Genomic DNA, 22,536 nt, shown 5'->3' with positions numbered 1-22,536 from the left:
TTTTGAAGCAATATTTTCCAAATGACTAATGTGTGATGTTACAAAATCACCCCTGGGTAAATGATCCACTCAAAGTGCAAGACAGACCAATAGAATTTACTGTAATCACAGGAAAGTTTATTGGTATGGTTTCATATTCCAACTGCAGTGAACCTTTAAATAACTTTCATCTGCCAGGTTAGGTTTAGTATAAAATACACACAATTATCCTAAACATCTCCCAAATACTCCTCTGTTCCAATTACGTATCAGTGTGAGACCTGATTTCCTCCAAAATATATTGCAAGAGACAAAATGCAGAAGAAAATATAAGAACCCAGCTCTCTTTTCAACCAGACATCAGAGAAATTTGGAAACATGTAAAACAATGCTCCTTTTGTTTTTTTGGAAAAGTTATTTTTCATAACAATGTTATTTTAAAAAGGAATTGCATTGCAAAATTTGTTCTAATTACTAATATGGTGAACACCGATGCCAGTGGTGTTTTGGTAAATGTTTAACAACCAGCTCCCTGAGGGGCCTTGAAGGGAGCCCTGATTTGTAGCGTCCGGTGATTTCCATGGTATAAATGCTCTCATCACGACCACTTTCAAGGTGCCAATATGTCATTGATGCGAAGTTGGGAAGGGACCTGCTCTCTCTCTAGCCTGTGGTGAGAGGGATCCGGCACATCACTGATTATAACCCACCTCTTTGTTGGCATCCTAACTTGTGTTTTTAGCTTATTGAGAGAGAGAGAGAGAGAGAGAGAGAGAGAATACCAAGTAGGCTCCGTGCTGTCAGCACGCTGGGTTCGATCTCACAAACCCATGAGATCATGACCTGAGCCACGATCAAGAGTGAGATACTTAACAGACTGAGCCACCCAGGTGCCCCATCCTAATTCTGAAGTGTGTTTGATAACAGGTGTCCCAGGATCATCACCCCGACCTCAGTCAGCTCAGCAATGTCAGGCACCCCGGAGAAAGTTTTTGAGACTGAAGTTCTTATGTTCCTCACATCAACATCCTACCATCCCGTGTTCCCTCTGCCGACCCCTTGGCAAAGACAAGACACCTGTGTCTTTCCATTCTAACCCCTTCTTAAAAGAATTTTTATTTATTTATTTATTTTTTTTTTTTTTTTGCTGTAAGCACTTTCTCAGGATTCCATCAGGAAGAGCTCACAGGTGGCTGCGATTTGGTCATGATTTACTAGGTGACCTGTGTGTAAAATCAGTTAAATGGACTTGTGACTCTCAATAGACGGAAAGCTGCTGAGAGGACAATGGATCAGAGCTCAATATCATACCACCTCCCCTCATCCCCTGTCGGGGTGGGAAGAATGAGGACCCTTACCAGGAGGCGTATATATAAACAAAATACTTTATTATTTGCAAGAGAAAAGGCCAGATTACAAAATCTTTATACTTCAGTTCTGTGCATGACCACACCAAAGGTTTATGACGACTTTGGTTTCTGTAACTTAGGTTGAACCACATGACACTGCCAACTTTGTAAGTTTCTAAAAAAGTCCAATATTGGCAATTTCATGTGGTTCAACCCCATTTAAAATGAGCCAAGGGCTAAGATCCCCTTTGGCAGAAAGACATTCCCGGTCACATGTCTGTTGATGTTATAAACAGATGTCTGAGTGATAAACATGTCCCGCTTGAGAAAAACATCCTGTGCTTAAAGACATTGGAAACGGTCTCTGGTAGGTACTGAGACAGAGTCCCCAGCTCTGGTGTTGCTGTTCCCAGCTGCCCCCCACACCCAGTTTCATGGTCTCAATACATAGATGGACTCCTCTCCGGGGACGCCAGCCACTCCTCTGAGTGGCCTCTCACATTGCGAGTGAAGTCGGTGAGGCTCCGAAACCAGGTCGACTCGATCATTTACAAGCGTCCTGACTGCACGCGGACCCAGGCGCTCCTTCGAAACAACCACGGGAGTCTCCCGTCGGGCGCAAAACATTTCTGCAAGTCGACCCCTCCAAAGGATTCTCTCTCCTGTTTTCTGTGCCCTCTCTTTGCCTCTGGGCATTCAGCTTCCACGAAAATAGGAACAAAGACCCGTGCCGCTGCGGGCACTGAGCAGAAAGGAACAGCATCGTGCGTGTCCAGACAGCCCACGACCCGACAGGTGAGCCAGGCCAGGGAAAAAATTCGAGTTTCGTTCATGACCAACAGACTTCGTGAAGGTCCCCCTCCCCTCCCCCCACCGGCCCCAACCTTCAGCTCTGTACAATACGTTTAACTTTACATGGAGTGCAGATAAAAATAAAGCTTTCTTACAAATTGCATTTTTTCCAGTGAATTACTTCTGCAGTAAAAATAGCTGCTACATAAATCCTTCCTGATCTCTGAAAAGGAGCCACATATTTCCAAAAATAGCATTCTTATTTTAATCATACAGAATAATTTGGGGCGCGGAGGTGGACCATGGGAAGGGAATGGCTGGTCAGGGGACGTTAGTCGTCGGGGAAACCCGGTCGAACTAAAAAATAAAAGAAGGTTTGCGTATCAACTGGTTTAAAGGCATGCACAGAAATGGAAAACATATGCCATTCGTCAAGAAAAATACTGCTCTATAGCTTTTACGTTACAATTAAGGAGAAAGCGGAGGCTACGTGTGCCTCCAGATAATAACATTAAGTGTTTTTATAAAAATTCCCAAATGTACAAAGTCCTTGCCGGATGATAATCCGGGCAAAACAAAACAAAAACAAGGGACTGACCCTCTCAGAACTTACACCTGTAGGCATATTGAATGTAAATAACACACGGCTTTACAACTTCTGCGTCTGGCCGGGCAGACGCGACGTTTGCAGAATGCCGCACGGGCTCTGCGTTCCCGCTCCACGTACGCTTACGGAATTATTTTAAATTACAATGTACAGTTTTTGTTAAATAGGACCATTAGAGGATTCAGACAGCAACGAGGAGATTACAGTCATATATACAAACCTGACTCCTGAAACGGCACCACAGTCTCCCTGCACCGCCCCTCCGCCTCTCTGAACCGAACAGAACACCCCCGCCTTTGTGATTCCCGGCTGCCAGAGGCGGAAAGAAACTTACGGGAAACAAACAAACAAAAACAAAAAAACCCCAAAATGCGCGTGCCCCAGACAGGCTCGCTCCTTTGAGACTCTCCGGGAGCCGGGACGTTCCGGTCACACAGCCTGCTCGGGGATGGGGGGCGGCCAGGGCGGCTTCCCAGTGCTTCTTTCTCGGCCGTTCTAACGTTAAGAGCGTCAGCAGCAGCGGCATCCAAGTCGGCAGGCTCTCCGAGCGAGAAACCGTGCTTCCTGGTGGCGGAAAACCCGCGGTTTCGGAGGGAACAAGGCCACTGCTCCGCGGCGACTCTCCGGGACGCGATCAACGCCGCCTGTCAGGGTCCTCGGGGTGGGGGGTGGGGGGGGCCCACGCGGGCGGGGCCGGCTCCGGTCGGGGCCCCGCGGGCCTCAGTCCTCCGTGTCGGGCTGGACGCCCAGGATGGCGTGCAGTTCCTCGGGGGTGAACCCCAGCAGGTGCTGCAGGTCACACACGAAGCGGTACACGTAGCGCTTGCCCGACGTCTTGTGGATGATGTTCTTGTCGTAGTAGTAGCGCAAACCGCGGCTCAGCTTCTCGTAGTTCATCTTGGGCTTGTTTTTCCTCTTCCCCCACCGGCGGGCCACCTGCGGCGGACACGGAGGGAGAGACTTCAACTGGGCAGGTAAAGAAAAAGCGGGGGGACCTTCTCCCCCCGTGAGGGTGGTCGTGCCCGCTTACCCGGAGAGAACCGGGCTGGCCCTCACGAGCCCTGGGGGTGTGTGCTCTGTTTCAGGGCACCTGCCGGGGCACCGTGTCTCTGAGGACGGAGGGAGGGGCCCCCACCCGCCGCGCCGCCTCCTGCGGCCTGAGGCCATGGTTCACGGTCAGGCGGCCCCGATGCAAGGGAAACGCTGTGTCCTCCCCCCCCCCACCCCGGGCTCCTATTCCAGGCACGCCAGCCACCAGCTGCTGGGTGTGGTTCCGAGCCACGGGACGGTATGCATTCCTCAGCGCTTCTTTGCACCTTCCTGCTGCCAGAGATCACGGGCCTCTCTAAGGCCTGCAGGGGAGGGTCTCGGATCTGCCCCCAGCCTCCTCCTGCAGAGGGGAAGCCCCGAGGACCAGCACGGGGCTGCGGGGGGGGGGGGGGAAGGCAAACTCCCCACGGCATTTGCGAGTGGTCGGGAGAGACCCTCAGTTTACCGCTCGTGCCTCTATATCAGAGGAGAGAGCAAGACGGAGAAGCCTGCCCGGTGCCCACGTGCACGCCCACGGGACACTAGAGCCGCTCTGGTTAGTAGCCGTGGACCCTGCCGTGTGCCCAGCTGGGCCTAAGGTGAGGAAATCAGGGTTCTGAGCCCAGAGATGGACTTCCCGAGCCCGGGCCGTACCTCATCGGGGTCAGCGAGCTTGAACTCCCATCCGTCCCCAGTCCAGCTGATGAACGGCTGGCAGGACTTGTCCGAGAGTAATTCCAGGAGGAACTGCCACAGCTGAATAGGTCCGCTTCCTGGGGGGGGAAAGGGCGGGTTACACGTTTTTACAGATTTACAGTTCGGCAAGGCTTTCGTCCTCCTAGTGACCTCGGCTGCTGGAGCCCTGTGAGACCCACCTCCGGACAGGGGGCCAACATGACGACCCGGTTCAAGGGTGGTGACACTTCAACGGCACCAGGCTAGAGACCCAATAGGGCGTCTTCCTCCCCGCCTCCCACTCCAGAAACAAGGGGTCACTGAGCCCTTAAGGATCGCCGAGTTTGGTCTTCTGGAAAAAAACTCAGGGCCACCGATTCTAGACATGAAAATTCCTCAGCTCGAGGGCGCCCGGCTGGCTCGGTCGGGGGAGCGTGCGACTCTTGACCTCGGGGTTGTGAGTTCGAGCCCCACGGTGGGTGCAGAGATGCCTTAAAATCTTTTAAAAAAGATTCCTCATCCTGTTTAATTGTTCCTTATGTAATAAGTTTCAGGGTTTATTTCTAGAGCCACCCAGCAGGACAGGGGCGGGGGTGGCTGAAGGGGTGTTTCCCCACAGAATGAGGCACGCCATTCAAGGAATCCTACGCTGCACCTTCCTGACTAGAATGAGGGTGGGTAAATTGCTTAATCCAGGACTCAGTTTACTCAACAGCGAGTTGGGCATCTGGGGTTGTATCCATTGCTTCACCACCTCTGGCGAGGGATGCTTTGCTTTTCATATACCTCTCCTGGGTAATATTTAGAACCCCCACCTTGTGAAGATGGTTATCACTGTATTTTATTTATTTTTTTCAAGTTTACTTATTTTGAGAGAGAGAGAGAGAGAGAGAGAGAGACAGAGTGAGTGGGGAAGGGGCAGAGAGAGAGGGAGAAAGAGAACCTGCAGGCTCCGCACTGTCAGCACAGAGCCTGACACGGGCCTCGAACTCACGAACCGTGAGATCATGACCTGAGCCGAAACCAAGAGGTGGATGCTTAACCGACTGAGCCACACAGGCGCCCTGTAACACTCTTTTATTTATTTTTAATGTGGTTTTTTTTTTTTTTTTTTTTTTTGAGAGTGAGAGCAAAAGCATGAGCAGGAGAGGGCCAGAAAGGGAGGGAGACCCAGAATCCAAAGCAGGCTCCAGGCTCCGAGCTGTCAGCACCGAGATCGATGCGGGGCTCAAACCCACGAACCGTGAGATCATGACCTGAGCCAAAGTCAGAGGCTTAACCGACTGAGCCGCCCAGGCACCCCTGTAACATTGCTTTAAAGAGGAGATGCGCTCAGATGCCAGGGGTCTTGCCCTGAATCACACACCCATCAAAGAGCTGTTCCTCAAGACCCCATGGCCATCATCAATAAGGCTAGAAAACACAAAGGGCAGGAGTTCTGGAAGCAGACACAACCAGGTTACCTATGTGCCCGGAAAGCTGTCCACTTCTGAGCCAACCGCCCCAACTGTAAAGCAGGTTACTGCCCTCACCTGCGCTGGGCTGTCCCAAGGATCGCCAACCCTATTCGCGCCTAGTTAGCCACAAAGAGCTGACAGTTGGCAAATGGTAACGAATCTTAAAATGAAGACCACCATGGCTGTGTATCTTCTCACCAAGCCCATTTCTGTGGACGTTTGGGACGGCAGAAAGAAAAAAAAAAAGAAAAGGATCCCTCTGTATTCTTACTTTAACCTGTGAGTTGTTTTTCCATAGGTATTTTTTTTAATCCACTGGCTCCATATGGTCAAAATAGGAAAAAAAAAAACAAAAACACCCACACACATTTAAGGACCTATGAAGCAGTGAAAAAAAAAATCTTGGTAATTTTGCTCAAGCACTGGAAATATCTGCTTCCAGAAACAGCCTTAATATTTATCCGTTGCCTAAAATAGCTCTCGCCCAAATCTTAAAAATAAGATGGATTTTAGAAACACGAAAAGGTAAACAGCCCCCGTGTTATTGCAGCCGGGCTCCTGTCCCTCCCTGGGCTGGCTGACGTTCTTTGGAATTCCTGGAGGGGGTGAGTCAGAGCTAAGGCCTCCGCAGGCCCCGTGCGTGCGCCCCAGCCGTCTCCCCTGCAGGCCGGCCCTGCACACCCCAGGGGAGGGAGCCGCCCCTGGAAGCGCATCCCCGCCACCGAGCTGGGTGTGCGAAAATCCCTGCAACGTTGGCCGTTTTAGAAATCAGGGATGCGGCCTGCCCGATTCGGGATGACGGCCACGCAGGCAACGCGGGGTGTGAATACAATGTGCTCCAACCAGAAACACCCTGGATAAATAATGCGGCGCTGCGGCCGGGCGGGGCCCGGGGAGGTGACGGGGAGACCCGGGCGATGCGCTCACCTGTGAAGCCGGCCAGCACCGCCGCAGGTATGACTGGTTTGCCCTGCTCCACCGGGTCGCTCCGCTCCTGGATGTAGTCCTTGAAGGACATGGTCGGCTTGTTGAGGCACAGGGACTGGCTGCAGTCATCCTCGAAGCTCTCGAAGGAAGGCACTCGCTGCACGTCCAGCAGCGACGACTGGCTGTTCCAGGACTGCAGCAGCGAGTCTGAGCTCTCGAAGCTGTCCGTGCCGTTCTCGGGGGAGTCACGGTCCCGGGGCTTTCCTGGCAAAGACAACCGGGCACGGACGCTGACTCCTCCGGGCAGGGGACCGTCCGGTGTTACCGAGCCGCGAGGGACCTCAGGCCGGTCTGGGGCTTTGCAGCAGCATGGACACCAACCCCCCTGGGGACTGCTCACAAAGCTCCTCCACGAGGCACTCGGTCCTGATGACTAATGTGCCATACAACCTCAGCACCCAGCAGCAGCATGGCTGAACCAAGCGCAGCTCTGCAGGATGGAGTATTACACAGCAATGAAAAGGACAACTGGGGGGCGCCTGTTAAGCCCCCGACTTCGGCTCAGGTCACGATCTCCCAGTTCGTGGGTTTGAGCCCCACGTCGGGCTCTGTGCTGACGGCTCGGAGCCTGGAGCCCGCTTCGGGTTCTGGGTCTCCCTCTCTCTCTGCCCCTCCCCCACTCACACTTGGAATAAAAAAAAAGAAAGAAAAGAAAAGGACAATTGTCTGCCACAACCAACCACATGCATGGGTCTCAGACACGATGAGGAACAAAAGGCACAAGAAAACAGAGCGCTAGGATTCCATTTATATCAAGCTCATGGGCAGGAAAATCTAATCTATGATGACAGCAGTCAAGACAATGGTTTCCTCTTGCTGTGTGGACGCTACTGACGGAAGGCACGTGACGGGGTCTTCTGGGAGGCTGGAAGCTTCTCTATCTCCATCTGGGTGGCTGTTACTTACTCAGGGGCATATATGTAAACAGTCAGCCGGCAGTACAAGCCGAGATTTGTGCGTTGTACGTGTGCACCTCCATAAAAAGAAATCTGTCATATTCCTACGTTTTCTCCCACATGCAGGAATGTCACATTCCTACGTTTTCTCCCAAAATAGCCCACTGAGTGGAGGAATCCAGCTGCGAGAGCAGAGACCATGCCTTGTTTGCTCAATACCCGCGGTGCCCGGCTCAGAGCGTGAAACATAGCGGGAGTCGATGTTTGCGGAGACCATCTGTCCCCTGCCAACAGTGCCCCACAGCACTTGGGACACAGAGGGGACCTGTGCCCTCCTCCAAAGGCTGAATCCAGGCCGAGCTGCGTGAGAAGCTCCCCTCACTGTGCGACTGTCTGAACCAAGCCTGGAGCCCTGACTTACCAGAACCGCCAGCGAGAAGGTTCAAGCTGCCGCCTGGGAAGTCCTGACTGACGGGGCAGTAACTGACGCTGACGGTGTTGAGTCGAGACTTGGGGAGCATCTGAAAGTCCTGCTCAGAACCGAGCGCGCTGGGTGCTGAGGATGATGCACACACGTCCAGGAGGCCGCCTTTGGGGTAATTCTGTGTCTGCACGCCATACGCTGCCTGCTCCACGCCAAAGCCTGGGACACAACGATCGGACGGCAGAGTTGTTAGGCAGGAGCGACGTGGTCATCAGAGACCCTCGGTGCCCTCGAACCGAACCAAACACAACCCGTTCTGCACGCTCTAACCCTGCACGAAACCGTGGCGGGGGGGGGGGGGGGGGTGTGGGCTTCGGCAACAGCTCTTCTGAAGCCAGGGAGCCCTTTTCCAAAATTCCCCGGACCGAGATGCGGTGCCTTGATGTCAGCATTTCTACGGCTCTGGTTTATCAAATGCTTTCATCCTGCCTCGGGATGGCAGAGGTCACTGGCTCTTTCAGTTGCTAAGGCTCGGAGGGAGTAAGTGATTTGCCACCCAGCGTGTGCCTTGCAAGGGAACATCCCCTCCCTCTGCTGGCTGGGGGAGGGGGGGGGGTGGGGGCTGGTGGGGGGACCATCTGTAATCCACACTCATCAGTGTCAGTGACCAGAAGGAAAGACCCGAATTCCAGGACACTTCTTTGAACTCCAAAGTTCAGAGCAAATTTAGAATTGCTTTCTACATGCTTCCCGTGCCTGTCACCTCTTACTGATTGCACCAGCTCTGACTACAACCGTCAGCCCCCTTCGCTCTGCCCCTGGGCTCTACGGACTGCCTTGGACGGCACTGGCCAGGCAAAGATCATGCCAGGCACTCAGGCAACGTTAGATTTTCCAGTAGCCGCAACAGCAAACTGAAAATAAACAGGTGAAATTAATTTTAACCTTTCATCTGACTCAACAGTACCAATTATCGTTGCAGATGTGTATTATTTACCACACGTCTCAACGTGGACCAGCCACGCATCAAGAGCCACGTGTCGTCACCACATGGGGACAGTGCAGGCCAAGACTGTGCGCCAGGGAGTCCGAATTTATTTTTATTTTTATTGATTTTTTTCGTGGGGGTGGAGAGTGCAAATTTAATAGAAAAGCTTGAAACCAAGGTCTTCAGGGCAAGAATCGATTGGACTGACCTAGTGAATTGCTATTAATCCAATGAGGAACGGAGTTGAGGTGTGAATTTTCTTCATACTGATCTTCTGTCTTTTCTTGGTTTTCTGAAAAACAGATACAGGAGGCATAGGATTGCAAATCAAGGTCAAAAACATTTATTCCCAAATTACCATCGTACGGTTATTTTAGAATATCAAAATGCGTTTACGCTTCACGTTTTTTAAAATTTTTTTTTTTTAATTTTTTTTTTTTCAACGTTTATTTATTTTTTTTTTGAGACAGAGAGAGACAGAGCATGAACGGGGGAGGGGCAGAGAGAGAGGGAGACACAGAATCGGAAACAGGCTCCAGGCTCTGAGCCATCAGCCCAGAGCCCGACGCGGGGCTCGAACTCACGGACTGTGAGATCGTGACCTGGCTGAAGTCGGACGCTTAACCGACTGCGCCACCCAGGCGCCCCTTTAAAATTTTTTTAAAGATTTTTTTTAACTTATTTTTGAGAGAGACAGAGAGTGTGAGCGGGGGAGGGGCAGAGAGAGAGGGGAACAGGATCTGACGGGGGCTCTGTGCTGACAGCAGACAGCCCAATGCGGGACTTGAACTCATAAACCGCGAGATCATGACCTGAGCCGAAGTCGGAGGCTCAGCCGACTGAGCCACCCAGGCGCCCCTGTGCTCCACATTTAATCAGACGGTAATCAGCGTCATTTGGTCTTTTTAAAAAACCGGAGACAGCAACACATTTTCTAATAACTAGAGTGAGTTTTCCGCCATGAACGCTGTCACTGGCCAAGCTAAATGTTCTACTGCATCATTTCAAATATCTAGACCGTGAATTTAATTCACCCCTGCCGTCAAGAGGTAGTTAGATACTTATGAAGTTCCATCTGTCCCAGGGGCTGGGAACTTTGAAAAGGAAAAGGTTATTAGCATTCCCTGTGTGTGCTTACTCCCTACAAACACACTGAACCACACACACCCACAAATCCAGGCCCACACAGACTCACACCCTGAGTGATGGTCAGACAGGCCCAACCCGCCAGTGAGCAGATTCACCAGAAACTCGTCAAATCAGACTTGTCCAAGTTCAGGAAGGATTTGGGGGTCTTCACAAATAAGCTTCCTTGGCCCCCAGAAGTCACAGCCTAAAAGAAATGGTGGCTGAAACCTAAGGTCTTTCAAAGATCCTGGGTCTGTAAAAGGTGTTGAAACACAGTGTTTAAAATCAAGTGAGTGAGGACTATTTCTCTGAACTCTACCAATGAACTGATTTTCTTATATTTATAACTTGATCCTTTCCTATAATTTTTTTTTTCTTTTTAACTAGATGTGTTGTTAACATTGCTGCCAACACTCTTATAAGGTCTAAATCAAGACTTTCTGGGGGCGTCTGGGTGGCTCAGCCGGTTAAGCGTCCGACTTCGATTCGGATCATGATCTCACAGTTCACAAGTTCGAGCCCCACGTCGAGGTCTGTGCTGACGGCTCGGAGCCCGGAGCCTGCTTCGGATTCTGTGTGTCCCTGCCTCTCTGCCCCTCCCGTGCTCACGCTCTGCCTCTCTCTCTCTCAAAAATAAACATTAAAAAAAAAATTAAAGACTTTCTATCTGATGAGAGTTCTTTTTATCCAAGGCCAGTTTCTGCAGAACATGTCAGCGTGTAAACATATATCAATCACTTCTGCATTTGTTTAAATAGATAAAACCAGAGGAAATTCTCGTTGTTGCATTCCATTGGGTCTTAGGAAAACTTACTGTAAAATGCACGGAGTGTGTCTGAATAAAAGCTCCCTTTCACTCAGGGCAACTTGCTCCTTCGGGTTCTCTAAGATGCGCCCCAGCACCTGGGAATTCTGCTGGCCTCCATATCTGAGCCAACACGCACTCCTCTGACACATGCCATCTGACCACGGTCAACGAGTTAGTGACTCAGGTCACTGCCTCGTGGCTATGCTCCATTCCACACACACACACACTTCAGTGGATTAAAAACCCTCTAATCACGGCCACACATCTGACTCACTCCGGTGGCATTTTCAGGCACTTTACGTAATTCGGAACCCCAACCATACGATTACAGAGCACCGCTCCCCCTTCCATCCCTCTTCCCTGCCACGGCTCTCCTCGGCGAGCAGGAGCCAGGCCCCCCAGCGGGTACCTTTGATCATCTGCTCCAGATGCTCCCAGAGAATGTCGCCCACAAAGTCAGGTGCCAGCTCCAGAAAACGCTCCTTGCCCAGGTTGCATAACACGTGGCCATTCATGCCGAACCTCTGGAGATTGACGTTGACCAGGCTGAACTCGCTGGTGGCCCAGAGGAGCCATTGGCATACTTGCTGCTCGGTCCACAGCCAGGGGTCTGTCCGGGGGAGGCAAGGACAGACAGACACACACAGGGAGAAAACGGGAGGGAGGCAGTGAGAGCAGCGTCGTTCCTGATCTGCCCGCAAAGTCCAGATGTGTACCAGAGACCGGGCAGAGGGAAAAGACACCCAGTAAACTCTAAGACAGTAACAACGGTGCCGGACTGAGGGTTCGGCCGGTTGAGGGGTTTGAAACCATCGCTGGCTCGGGTTATGCCAGCTGCAAGCTGCTTGGGGAAGAACCGGCCGTCATCCCAAGCAATCCCAAGCAACGACGGTCAGATTCGTTCTTCCAGTACAACCCAGACTCAGAGAAACTACTGGAAAAAGTGGCCCTTACTCTTTGGGATGCCAAGACGGTGCTGCTCCTTCTTGAAGCCGCTGAAGGTAGCTTTTAAGGCTTGACTCATCACGGCCTTGCTGCACGGCGTTAACAGAGGTAACTCCCAGCTGGATGTATCTAGAAAGAAACCCCATGGGGACATGAGGGCTGGAAGCTGGCACGACCAGATTTTACTTCAGGGGAGAAATCTTGTTAAGTTTTCAGGAAAGAACAATTCTGATCTCAAACCTTGACGTAATTCCTTAAGAGAGTATAAATGTTATCAAAAATTTGGCCGGGGAGGGGTGGAAATTCAGAAAATATCCTACATCTCACAGCTACACTTAGGAAAATAAAATGCAAGTTTTATTTTATTTTGCAAATTATTTTGCCATTATCCTTAGGTGAAATTCCTATCTAAATCTCTTTTAAAATTTTTAAACAATGAAAGACAGTAGGTGGTTTCGGTCAAAGGTTTTAAGGGACGGTAAATGTAGAATTTGCCATTTAAAAGAATTTTTTTTTTTAATGTTTATTCATTTTTGAAGGAGACAGAGACAGAGCCCGACGTGGGGCTCGAACTCACGAGCTGTGAGATCATGACCTGAGCCGAAGTGGGACGCTTAACCGACTGGGCCACCCAGGTGCCCCTGTAAATGTACAATCTGAAGTTACCTCCATTCAAATAAGCAGCAGGCAAAGGGCCTTCTGGTGTAATGCGAACACACAGCATTTAGCCCCCGTCACGTCAGCGCACCTGCAATTTTTATTGAAAACCAATCTTCTCCGGGTTCCCTCAGCAATTTCATGAATGATAAACGACCGCATGATGGTATACTTATGCAGGCATCTGTGTTTTAATTAGTTTTCTGGGCTGTATTTTCCAGCACCTACTTCGTATGACAGAGTAATCTCTGGAATGTTTCCAACGAATAACCCTATCCCAGTAATCGTACAGGCATTATCTGACTGCTGTCCCTTTAAAAACAATAAGCCATGACATTAAGAACTACAGAAATAGGGGCGCCTGGGTGGCGCAGTCGGTTAAGCGTCCGACTTCAGCCAGGTCACGATCTCGCGGTCCGTGAGTTCGAGCCCCGCGTCAGGCTCTGGGCTGATGGCTCAGAGCCTGGAGCCTGTTTCCGATTCTGTGTCTCCCTCTCTCTCTGCCCCTCCCCTGTTCATGCTCTGTTTCTCTCTGTCCCAAAAATAAATAAACGTTGAAAAAAAAAAAAATTAAAAAAAAAAAAAAAAAAGAACTACAGAAATAAATACAAACGGGCGGGCGGATATTAGCAATTGTCATTTGTTGCCCCAAGACTCCGGGGTGGGGTGGATGATCTAACTAATGAGGAGACCCCAGACAGAGACGCTGGGGTGCATTTTAATCATCCGCTTTGCAGGTGCACCCGGGAGACGGGACCCAGGCTGGCTACGGTGTTGCAAACATCCCAGTGGAAATCTCAGGGGCTCCCCTACAGGTTGGTCCCAGCAGGGCATTTGCGCTGGCTGGGGGGCGGGCGCCTGGCAGGGGAAGACACCAGAGCCAGCACATTCATAGTGGGAAAACTGTCTTCTCCCAGGTCCGGAGTCACCAACTTTGCATGCCAAAGACTGAAGACACCAACCGAGGCCGCTTGCAAATGGTCGCCTCTTTAGTAACCGAACTAGGGGAGGAAACCAGGCACACTTTGTCAAGTCTGAGTAGCAAATTACCATGAGAAATTGAATCCAAGCCTGTAGGCACTTCCTGGAGTGTCTGCTCTTCGTTTAGGGAGGGGAAAACAGCAAACAGGGACCCATCGAAGGTGTCCAAAGCTGGCTGGCGCTGGGAAACAGATGGAAAAGAAAATGGAAATTAATATTTCAACCCATTTAATTACCTGTTTTAAAAGTGGTCCATGGGTAATCGTGCCGACATAGCCTGACGAAACTGGCAATTATGAAGCCACCAATGGACCAGACCACTGAGCGCTCTCAGACCAGACTTACGAGACAGTCAAAGTGATGGGGAGGGTTCCATTTTACTCGGGATCATTTCATTGACCTCGCAGGGTCAGGATGACCCAGGAATTTATTTTTAATGGCCTAATAATTAACTTCAACGAAGAAATGAAGTAAACAAACCTAAAAATAATGGAACTTTGGAAGAACAGGACTGGACGAGACTAAGAGACCCACCTGGTCCAAACACCTGGTCCCTCCACTACATCAGAGGGAAATTCAGTCAGACTGGGCACAAAAGCAAAAACTACCCTCAGTCGGGCAGTTTTAGCTCATTGCCGTTAAAGGGAAGACAAATGACTGAATGAAAACTGAGAAGCAAACAGTGAAATAAATTACTTTATTTGTGGAAGCAGTTATCTTTATGTTTAACCATGAAACACTTTAACTGAAACTAGTTTTTTTTTTTCACTCAACTCCAATGGTCCAGAAAATAGTAACAGATATGAAAAAAACACCTTAAGGTTTACTTTTATAAAAGTTAAGGTGTTGAAAAGACCTCTACCCCACATCATCTACTAAGGAGAAAGCTTTCCAAAGGAAAAAGGTTTCAAGTTCAACTATCTATAGCTTAGGGGAAAAAGAGAATGGCGACACAGAGAAAGATAAACCCCACACTGTGTCGATCTAAGATAATTTCATCTAACAGTTATGAAAGTAGCCTTTAATGGAAGACTTGTTTATAAGTAACAGATAAAGTCTTGATTCATCACTGCCTGACTTGCTGAGTAACAATGTAAAAGATGGTTATGTTTTTCCAACATACACTGGAAATCCCGTGTTATGTGTAATACAATGAACCATCTGTTGAGTCATCAATTTAAAAAATGTGCAACACATTTACAAATAAAATCGGTTTGTGTGCTTTCTTTCTAGAAATGCGGAACAATGAATGACGCATTACGTAAGAGGGCAGGCAGAAGTTGGACCGCAGCCTAAAACACTCAACACGGCGATGTCCCAACGATATGGGAGCCCAGACCCCCAAAACCCGAGACTCTAATGTCTGACTGCCAGAAACCTAAGGGAATAAACAATCAAGTAAGTTCGAAATCCTCATCTGGATTTATAAACTATACCACAGGACCAATTTCAGTGAAATAGCCAATTAATTATTATTATTATTTTTTTTAATTCCCAGTAACATTTCCCCAGGTGACCAAGAAATGCCTTTCCTTTCCTGGCTGGAAGTTCATTTTTTAAAGTCAGGAAGCCAAAAGACAATACAAATTCCCACTGAGTGTACCAACACATCAATGTCAGCAACGACGTTTCTTCTCCGAACCCAGAGATCACATGAGCGTCATCAGGTTCTTTTAACGTCTGGAAGAATTTTCCTCTCTAGGGGTGTGGTTTCAAACCTAACACCACGATTTCTTATACAGCCTCTGCCACGTGGAAAACATCTGACCAAATCAAACGAGCAAACTCACTGGCTGGAAGTTTCCTGACCTTCCTAATACGCAAGAAAAGCCTGGGCCCATTTTTGGCCGTCGGGGACTCTCCGGGACTAAATCACCTCCTAAGGATACACAAACGATCATGCAACACGACGAAGCTCCATCACCGTACGAAACACTAAGCTTGGTGGAGGCCAATCGAAAAATCCCTGCTTCTACAGGTGTTTACTGCGTGAGGCTAAAAAAACAATCAGGTCTCACTGTCACGTTTGAAGAAAGCAAACGGGAAATTATCAGTTTCTGCTCCTTCAGAATGTTCCCCAAAGGAACGAAGGCAGAAGCTGCATGGAATTTGGCTCTTAGACACCGGAAAAGCCTCCTTCATCTTTCACCTGTGTTTTGGTTTACGCAGAGAGGCGTGCCGTTCTGTGGCCGTGTGGCAGCAGGCTGCCAGCAGCCCGGTGGGCACAGACCCTTCGGAAGGAAGGACCCCCCCCTGCGGAGGCGGGCCTTCCTCCTCTCCGATCTTCCCTGGTCAGTTCTTTTTTTTTTTTTTTAATTTTTTTTTTTTAACGTTTATTGATTTTTGAGACAGCGAGAGACAGAGCATGAACAGGGGAAGGTCAGAGAGAGAGGGAGACACAGAATTTGAAACAGGCTCCAGGCTCTGAGCCGTCAGCACAGAGCCCGACGCGGGGCTCGAACTCACAGACCGCGAGATCACGACCTGAGCCGAAGTCGGCAGCTTAACCGACTGAGCCACCCAGGCGCCCCTTCCCTGGTCAGTTCTTAAACAACCCAGCCCGTGACCCCAGGAAATGCACAGATGAACAGAACCGCAGTAGAGACAGCTTCTCCAGCGCTGTCCCACTGAGAATCCCAGGACTTTTCAGCTGGTAGGAGTCTCAGAAATAAACCACAAAGGCCTCACCATCTGCAAATTAAATGGTTTCCTAGCGTGGAAGACAAGCAGAAACAAGCATCAGGATACCCATTTTATAGACTAGAAAACTGAGGTCCAGAGAGACTAAGCAAACAATCCAGAGTCACACAGCCTGTAGATTAAAAGGCCGGGGCTAAAGCCAGTCTTCTGGGACCCGGCGCATCGTTTGACGATCCTAGAGATTGAGTTTTCCAATATATTTTTTTTTTTTATTTTTTTTAATATTTTTTTTTTCAACGTTTATTTTTATTTTTGGGACAGAGAGAGACAGAGCATGAACGGGGGAGGGGCAGAGAGAGAGGGAGACACAGAATCGGAAACAGGCTCCAGGCTCCGAGCCATCAGCCCAGAGCCCGACGCGGGGCTCGAACTCACGGACCGCGAGATCGCGACCTGGCTGAAGTCGGACGCTTAACCGACTGCGCCACCCAGGCGCCCCTCCAATATATTTTTTAAAAAAAACGTTTAAATTAAGACTTAGCTCACTCACCTTGAGTGTCCCTCTGTAACTGTTAGACACAGGGGCTACCTGGTCCATGTTCTTGACTCCAAAATCATTCATCTTAAAAAAAAAAAAAAAAGGAAAAGAAATAAAGTCAGGGGCAACAAACATCACGTTTAAGAAGTCTTTACTGGCGAGGTCAACCCTAATTCTGGTGGAGTCTGTCACCGTCTACAGCACAACCGGTCATTCAAAACTGAAGGCCAGTTCTTACTTAAAAGGCCCTTCTCGAAAAGGGTACGCTATTTAAGCAATTAAATAATAATGCTGATTCTCCACCAGATCCACTTAGATTCCAGACACACAGATGAAGGCACTTTCTGGCTGGCTGCTCAGGGCCTCCCAAGGGAGCCTGGTTCAGGGAGCTGAGCAAGGACTATAGGACAGGTGGGGGTAAGCTGCTTTCCACGGTCATGTCCCCGGGGCAGTGAGCTCCACCTGGGAGCTAAGGGCCAGCCCCCTGCTCCCACGCCCAGGCGGCTCCTGGTGGACCCAGACCCAGGCCAGCATGCTGGAAGGAGCCTAGGAGGCCCTTTCTCCTGCCTAAGCTACGAGCGAACACTCCCAGGTAGGACGTAAAAGGTTCCCAGAACCACTGCTTCAGTCCAAAGCCCCGGATCCCTCCAGTATTGTCTACACACACTCAAAACGTGTCTGCTGTGTGTGTTGCTCAGCTGTGTTTCTTCCAGGGGGAGTAATGCTGGGCATGCATCAGTCTTACTGGCTCTGATGAGAGTCTGGGCTTTACCAGGCGGACCTGTGCTGACCACTGTGCTATAGTCACCAGCCCTGTGTGGACTGCCAAGTGCTTGGCCCGGGGCTGGGATGGGCTGAGCTGAGCTCTGCATGGCAAACACACAAGATTTCAAAGGTTCTGTAGAAAAAAGTGAAGTATCTCAGTAACGACTGTGGACTGACGGCACGTTTGTGTAATATTCTGAAGGTATTCAGTGACTTGGAACATAGAAATTAACTTCATTTACTTGCCTATATTTAATGTGGCTGTTAGAAAATTTATAGTTGCTTACGTGGCCTGCAAGGGGACAGTGATGTAGGCTGAAAACTTATTTGGAGCCCTAACATATAATTGGCGGAGTAAGTTCTATATTAATAGGCGAGAAAGGTACCAAGATCATGTCACCAGAGTGGTAGATAAACATACAGAGCGACTAAAACTCATTTTCAAAGAAGCTGGGTTAGCACCAATAATAGCAACGGGCAAGCCTCACTCACCCCCACCCCCGCCCCCCAGCTTACAGGCTATGGAACTGAAGGTCTATAGGAAGCTTTACAGGGTACCCCGAATCGTCCTCCCCCCACGATCTCCCAGGGGGGTGCTCCCACCTGTTACAACCAGGAACTCTGAGTAATTAAAGTGTTGCGCAATTGATAGGGCTTATTGGAGGTGGAGAGTAGGACATTTCCCCGTGACTACTTTGAGTTTGTACTTTGTTTCCTCTTATGATCAACATTATGGCTAAACCAGACCTCCCAGCTACTAGACACGCACCTGTGCATGAACGCACGCGGACACACACACACACACACACACACACACACACACACACCCTGGGCTAGAGAGGTAGCGTGGGAGGAGAAGTCTATGCCACAGAGCAGGCAAGAGACACTGGAGAGGGCTGTTAAAACCCTCAGAGTGCGAGTAATTACCATGGTGGCCAGTGGAGGCTGGAAAACATTATCATGGTGGCCAGTGGAGGCTGGAAAACACAGACAATAAATGAATAGTCCTATGGGGGAGAAGGGAGCAGAGGAAGGATTGTCTGGGATCAAACGTGGCCACTGTGGTTCAGAATCTCCACTTAGTGGCTCAGGCGCTCAAGAATCAGTATTCCCTACTAATGATCCCTGCACGGACACCATCCTAGTCACAAGAGCCAAACCCAAGCTGGGGGACCACACATTCCCACTTCACTGAATCTTCCCTGCGTTTCTGAGAGGCGGATGTTGTAACATTTTACAGTGATGTTGCATCTTACAGGGCAACCGAGGCCCAGAGACCTCCAATGACTTGCCCAGGACCACACAGCTGCAGCACGACTACAGTCCAGATCAGTCCTTGGGTGGGTAACCCGAATGATGAGGCCTGGGCCTTTCCCACCACATCACTGTGGAGCCTAGAGAGCATACAAATATTATTAGACCAGGCCCCTGCTCACTCCTCTTTACCACGGGAAATGCTCCTTCACTCACAGCTTTATGTTATTTATCTGGATAAACTAAACGCTGTTACCTGTCGATTAAATCAACCAACCTCAAACAGAAGACCTAAACGAAAAGATGCCTTAACTGTTACCAATTCTCTCTCCTGAGCCCACTGGGCCAAGCACTTTTTCTAAGTCTCGTTTGCAGACAACTTGCTGACTTTATTGTACTTTTTTTTTTTTTTTCCAGCCTCCAGGGATGGACGGAGAATTGGTATGGAAGGCAATGGAAAAAGCTCGCCTGGTTTGGGGTACAAATATCAGGAGAAAAGGCAGCCTACCATCCCCACAGAAAAAGCTCTGATTACTAGCTACAGAATAGAATTCTTTTGTTGTCTGGCATTTCATCTGTTTTGTAAGAACCACATAGAATCAAAGTGTCCCCCCAATGGTTTCAGGCAGACACATAACTAATGGAATTTAAATTCGCTTATTTTACTCCACAAGGCTTCTTAAGGTGGCATTGATTAAGGTCAAGTTTCTTCACCTGAATCAATTTCAAATTTAGGTCCCTTTCAGGTTGCCCTATTGATGGCTGCTTTTGGACAAAAAAAGGAAAAAAAAAAGGCAGAAATGGAAGATCTGAGAACAATAAAATTTTAAAACAAAGAGAATTTGCCTAAGGACAGTACCCTTACCTGAACAAGATCAGAGCACAGGTCGGTACTGAGGTAAATTTGAAAAACAAAAGGCAAAACAGACCCATAGGCTACTTTTGAAGGCTGGTTTTGCCGTTTCTTTTGAAAGTTATCAATTTAGAGAGAGAGAGGAATGACTAATCCCAGAAATGAGTGAATATTTCCCTGCAGGGCCCATGGCGCTAACTATAAGTATACTGTGATATTACTCAGAATTTTAATAAAGCTTAACTTGGAGATTTATCTCCCTGATTGGAGGTGGTGTGGACAGGCCGAGGGCGCACGGGCGCTTCCATTGTCCAGGACAAATATAATCTCTTACCGGTGAATTAAAACAAATCACCTCTATCTCCAAAGGGGGGACTGCTCACTTCTTTACTTTCTGAATAAGTAGCACGTCACCTAGCAGTTTAAGCTTACCCCGAAACCGAATACAGGCCAACATCTTAAAAGTCTCCTGGGCTCGAAACCAAAGCAAACAACCCACACACGCACAAACGGCAACCTTTCATTCAAAATCCTTTAAGAACGCGAAAATAAAGGCAGCCCTGCGCACCCACACCCGCGTTTCCGACAGGCTCCCACGCTCGCCTGCCGGCACCGAGGGCCCAGATCCAGAAGTCCCGGGGCGCCCGCGGGGGGCTCGCCCTCCCGGGCGCCTCCCTCGCCCACCGCCCCCGATCGGGCCCCGGAGCGGCGGAGCAGGTGAGCCGGTGCTGGGCACGTTTGCGGGGGCGCGGGGCGGGGGGGGGGGGGAAGCGGGGTGTGCAGCCGCCAGGTGTTTCGGGCGCCCGCGATCCCACGGGCCCGGTGCGCTCGGGTAAGTCCACCCGCAAAGCCGGCGCGCCGGGGCCGCCCCGACACCCTCCGCTGTGTCCCACTCCCCCCCCTTACCCTCCGCGAAATCGGCCCGCGGGGACGCCCTCCGGCAGAAGCCCCCCCCCCACCAGACCCGCGTTTCCTTTTAAAAACAAAAGCAAGTGAAGCCAGCGGGCGCGCCCCGCCCGGCGGCTCGGCCGCCGGGGGCCGCGGCCCAAGTTCGCGGCCGGCTCGCAGCAGCGTCACCGCACGGCCCACCCGCGCCCTGCCCGGGCCCCCGCGCCGCCCCCCCCCCCACCTCCCCGAGCCCGCCCGGCCCCCTTGGGAGCGAGCCCGAAGCCGGGGGAAGCAGTCCCCGCCGCCCCGCCGCGAGCCCGGCCGCGCCTGGGGACCCGGACCTCGGGGCTACCCGCGTCCCCGCCCGCGGTCCGGGGCCCCGGGAGAGAAGCCGCGCCGGAGGGCGCTGTCCTGGACCCCGCTCTTACCGCGCCGCTTCGGGCAGGGCCGGCGGCGGCTCGGGGCCGGGCTCCGCGGTGCGCGTCGGACGCGGGCGAGGGCGACGGGGCGGGGGTCCGAGCCGCGGGCACCGGGGCCGGGGTTCGGGACGCTGACCGGACGCGGGCGGGCGGCTCCGGGCGCTCGAGGCTGGGGACGCACTGCGCTCCGTGCCGCCACCGGAGGAAGTAACCGGCCAGTCCCCTTCGCGGCGCGCTCTTCAGAGCCGGGAGGGAGGAGGGAGCAGGGAGGGGGGAGGAGGAGGGGGGAAGACGACAGAGGGGAGGGGAGGGGAGGAGGGACAAGGGGGAGGGGGAAAGAGAGAGTAGGGGAGGAGACAGGAGGAGAGAGGGGAGGGGAGGAGGCGGGGGGAGGGGCGGAGAGGGAGGAAGAGGGGAGGAGGGAGGGGGAGAAAGGAGGGGTGGAGGAGGGGAGGAAAGGGGTGGGGTGAGAAGAGAGGAGGGTGGGGGAGGGAGGGGAGCGGAGGAGTGGGAGGGAAGAGGGGAGGGGTGAGGCCTCGAGGGGAGGGGAGCGGGGGCGGAGCTGGCTCCTTCCGGCTGGGACCTCGCTCCGCGCCCGCTGTCACCCGGCTGCGTCCCTCGCCTGCGGTTCTGGGACCGCGGTGGGCCGGGGACTCGAGCCCGGGGAGGTCAGGGGGAGGGCCTCCCCTTGGAGGATCCGGTTTCCTCCCCTCGTCCCGAGGCCTCCACACCAAGCGCGCCTCTGGAAGTGGGCAGGAGCGGGGTGGTGGCACCGAGGGGCTGCGACACTTGGGTAGTGAGGGACTCGCTCAGGCCCCATTCCTGGATCTCCTCCCGGCCTCGGGAGTTCTCATCATTCTGTCACGAAGAGTCTCTAAAAATGCGCCTGAGATGCTACACGTCCGAACTGGGCCCCTGGCTGGGTCGCCGAGTCTGCCCTGCTCCGGGGAGCCCCCAGCCTCCGGCATCGTGTGAGGGGCGCCCCCTAGAGTTGAGCTGCCTGGATGGTAAACCAGCCTTGGCTGAGTGGCTCCGGTGAGTGCTCACCATCCTCCGAAGCATCGTTGTCCCCACTTGACAGTGTGAGGCAATTGAACCTTGGGGAAATAACTTGCGGGGCCATAAAACATATGAATGGGAAATTCACGTTGAAACTCAAGTTTATCTGACTCCCAATCCCGGTCACAACCGGCACCCCTACTGCCGGTTTCCGTTGCTAACGAAATACTTGAGTCCATGCCTAGAAATGCGCGCATTTCCTACTCGGGCTCTCAATATTTTGGAGGAAAATTTAGACTCCTGAAGGTGGTATAAAATAAAACAGCCCAGCGTAGGGAAGGCCAAGGGACTGAAAGTTGGCGCATCTCGGGGACTGCAGTGCTGTGAAGAGACAGGAACCATCTCACTCTGTTACCGAGGTTCCCGGTTTCCATGGCAACCCTAAATCTGGAGTTACCCGGATAATTGAGATACTATT

The 22,536-nt window shown here is 51.4% G+C and overlaps 1 protein-coding gene across 1 annotated transcript; it reads right to left on the bottom strand.

The window, feature by feature from the left end:
• Positions 1-1,346: 1,346 nt before the first annotated feature.
• Positions 1,347-21,331, bottom strand: ETS2 (ETS proto-oncogene 2, transcription factor). Its single transcript, XM_030328913.1, has 10 exons — positions 21,069-21,331; positions 16,893-16,964; positions 13,772-13,883; positions 12,074-12,193; positions 11,529-11,729; positions 9,392-9,475; positions 8,193-8,414; positions 6,816-7,079; positions 4,411-4,529; positions 1,347-3,663 (listed from the first exon to the last, which is right to left on the bottom strand). The coding sequence occupies exons 2-10, from the start codon at positions 16,962-16,964 to the stop codon at positions 3,448-3,450; spliced, it is 1,410 nt and encodes a 469-aa protein (XP_030184773.1). The 5' UTR covers positions 21,069-21,331; the 3' UTR covers positions 1,347-3,447.
• Between the last annotated feature and the right edge of the window lie 1,205 nt (positions 21,332-22,536).

The sequence above is a fragment of the Lynx canadensis genome, chromosome C2 (genome assembly GCF_007474595.2).
Source record: "Lynx canadensis isolate LIC74 chromosome C2, mLynCan4.pri.v2, whole genome shotgun sequence".
Taxonomy (NCBI): domain Eukaryota; kingdom Metazoa; phylum Chordata; class Mammalia; order Carnivora; family Felidae; genus Lynx; species Lynx canadensis.
Note: the sequence above shows the minus strand (reverse complement) of the source record. Positions and strands in the feature narration are given on the sequence as shown.

Excerpts from the sequence above, each read along its gene's own strand:
- ETS2 (XM_030328913.1), bottom strand. The coding sequence starts at position 16,964 with ATGAATGATTTTGGAGTCAAGAACATGGACCAGGTAGCCCCTGTGTCT. Across the intron at positions 11,730-12,073 it reads CCGTCTTGGCATCCCAAAGA|ACCCCTGGCTGTGGACCGAG; the intron begins GTAAGGGCCACT and ends TCCCCCGGACAG. Across the intron at positions 3,664-4,410 it reads AGCTCGCTGACCCCGATGAG|GTGGCCCGCCGGTGGGGGAA; the intron begins GTACGGCCCGGG and ends TGTCCGCCGCAG.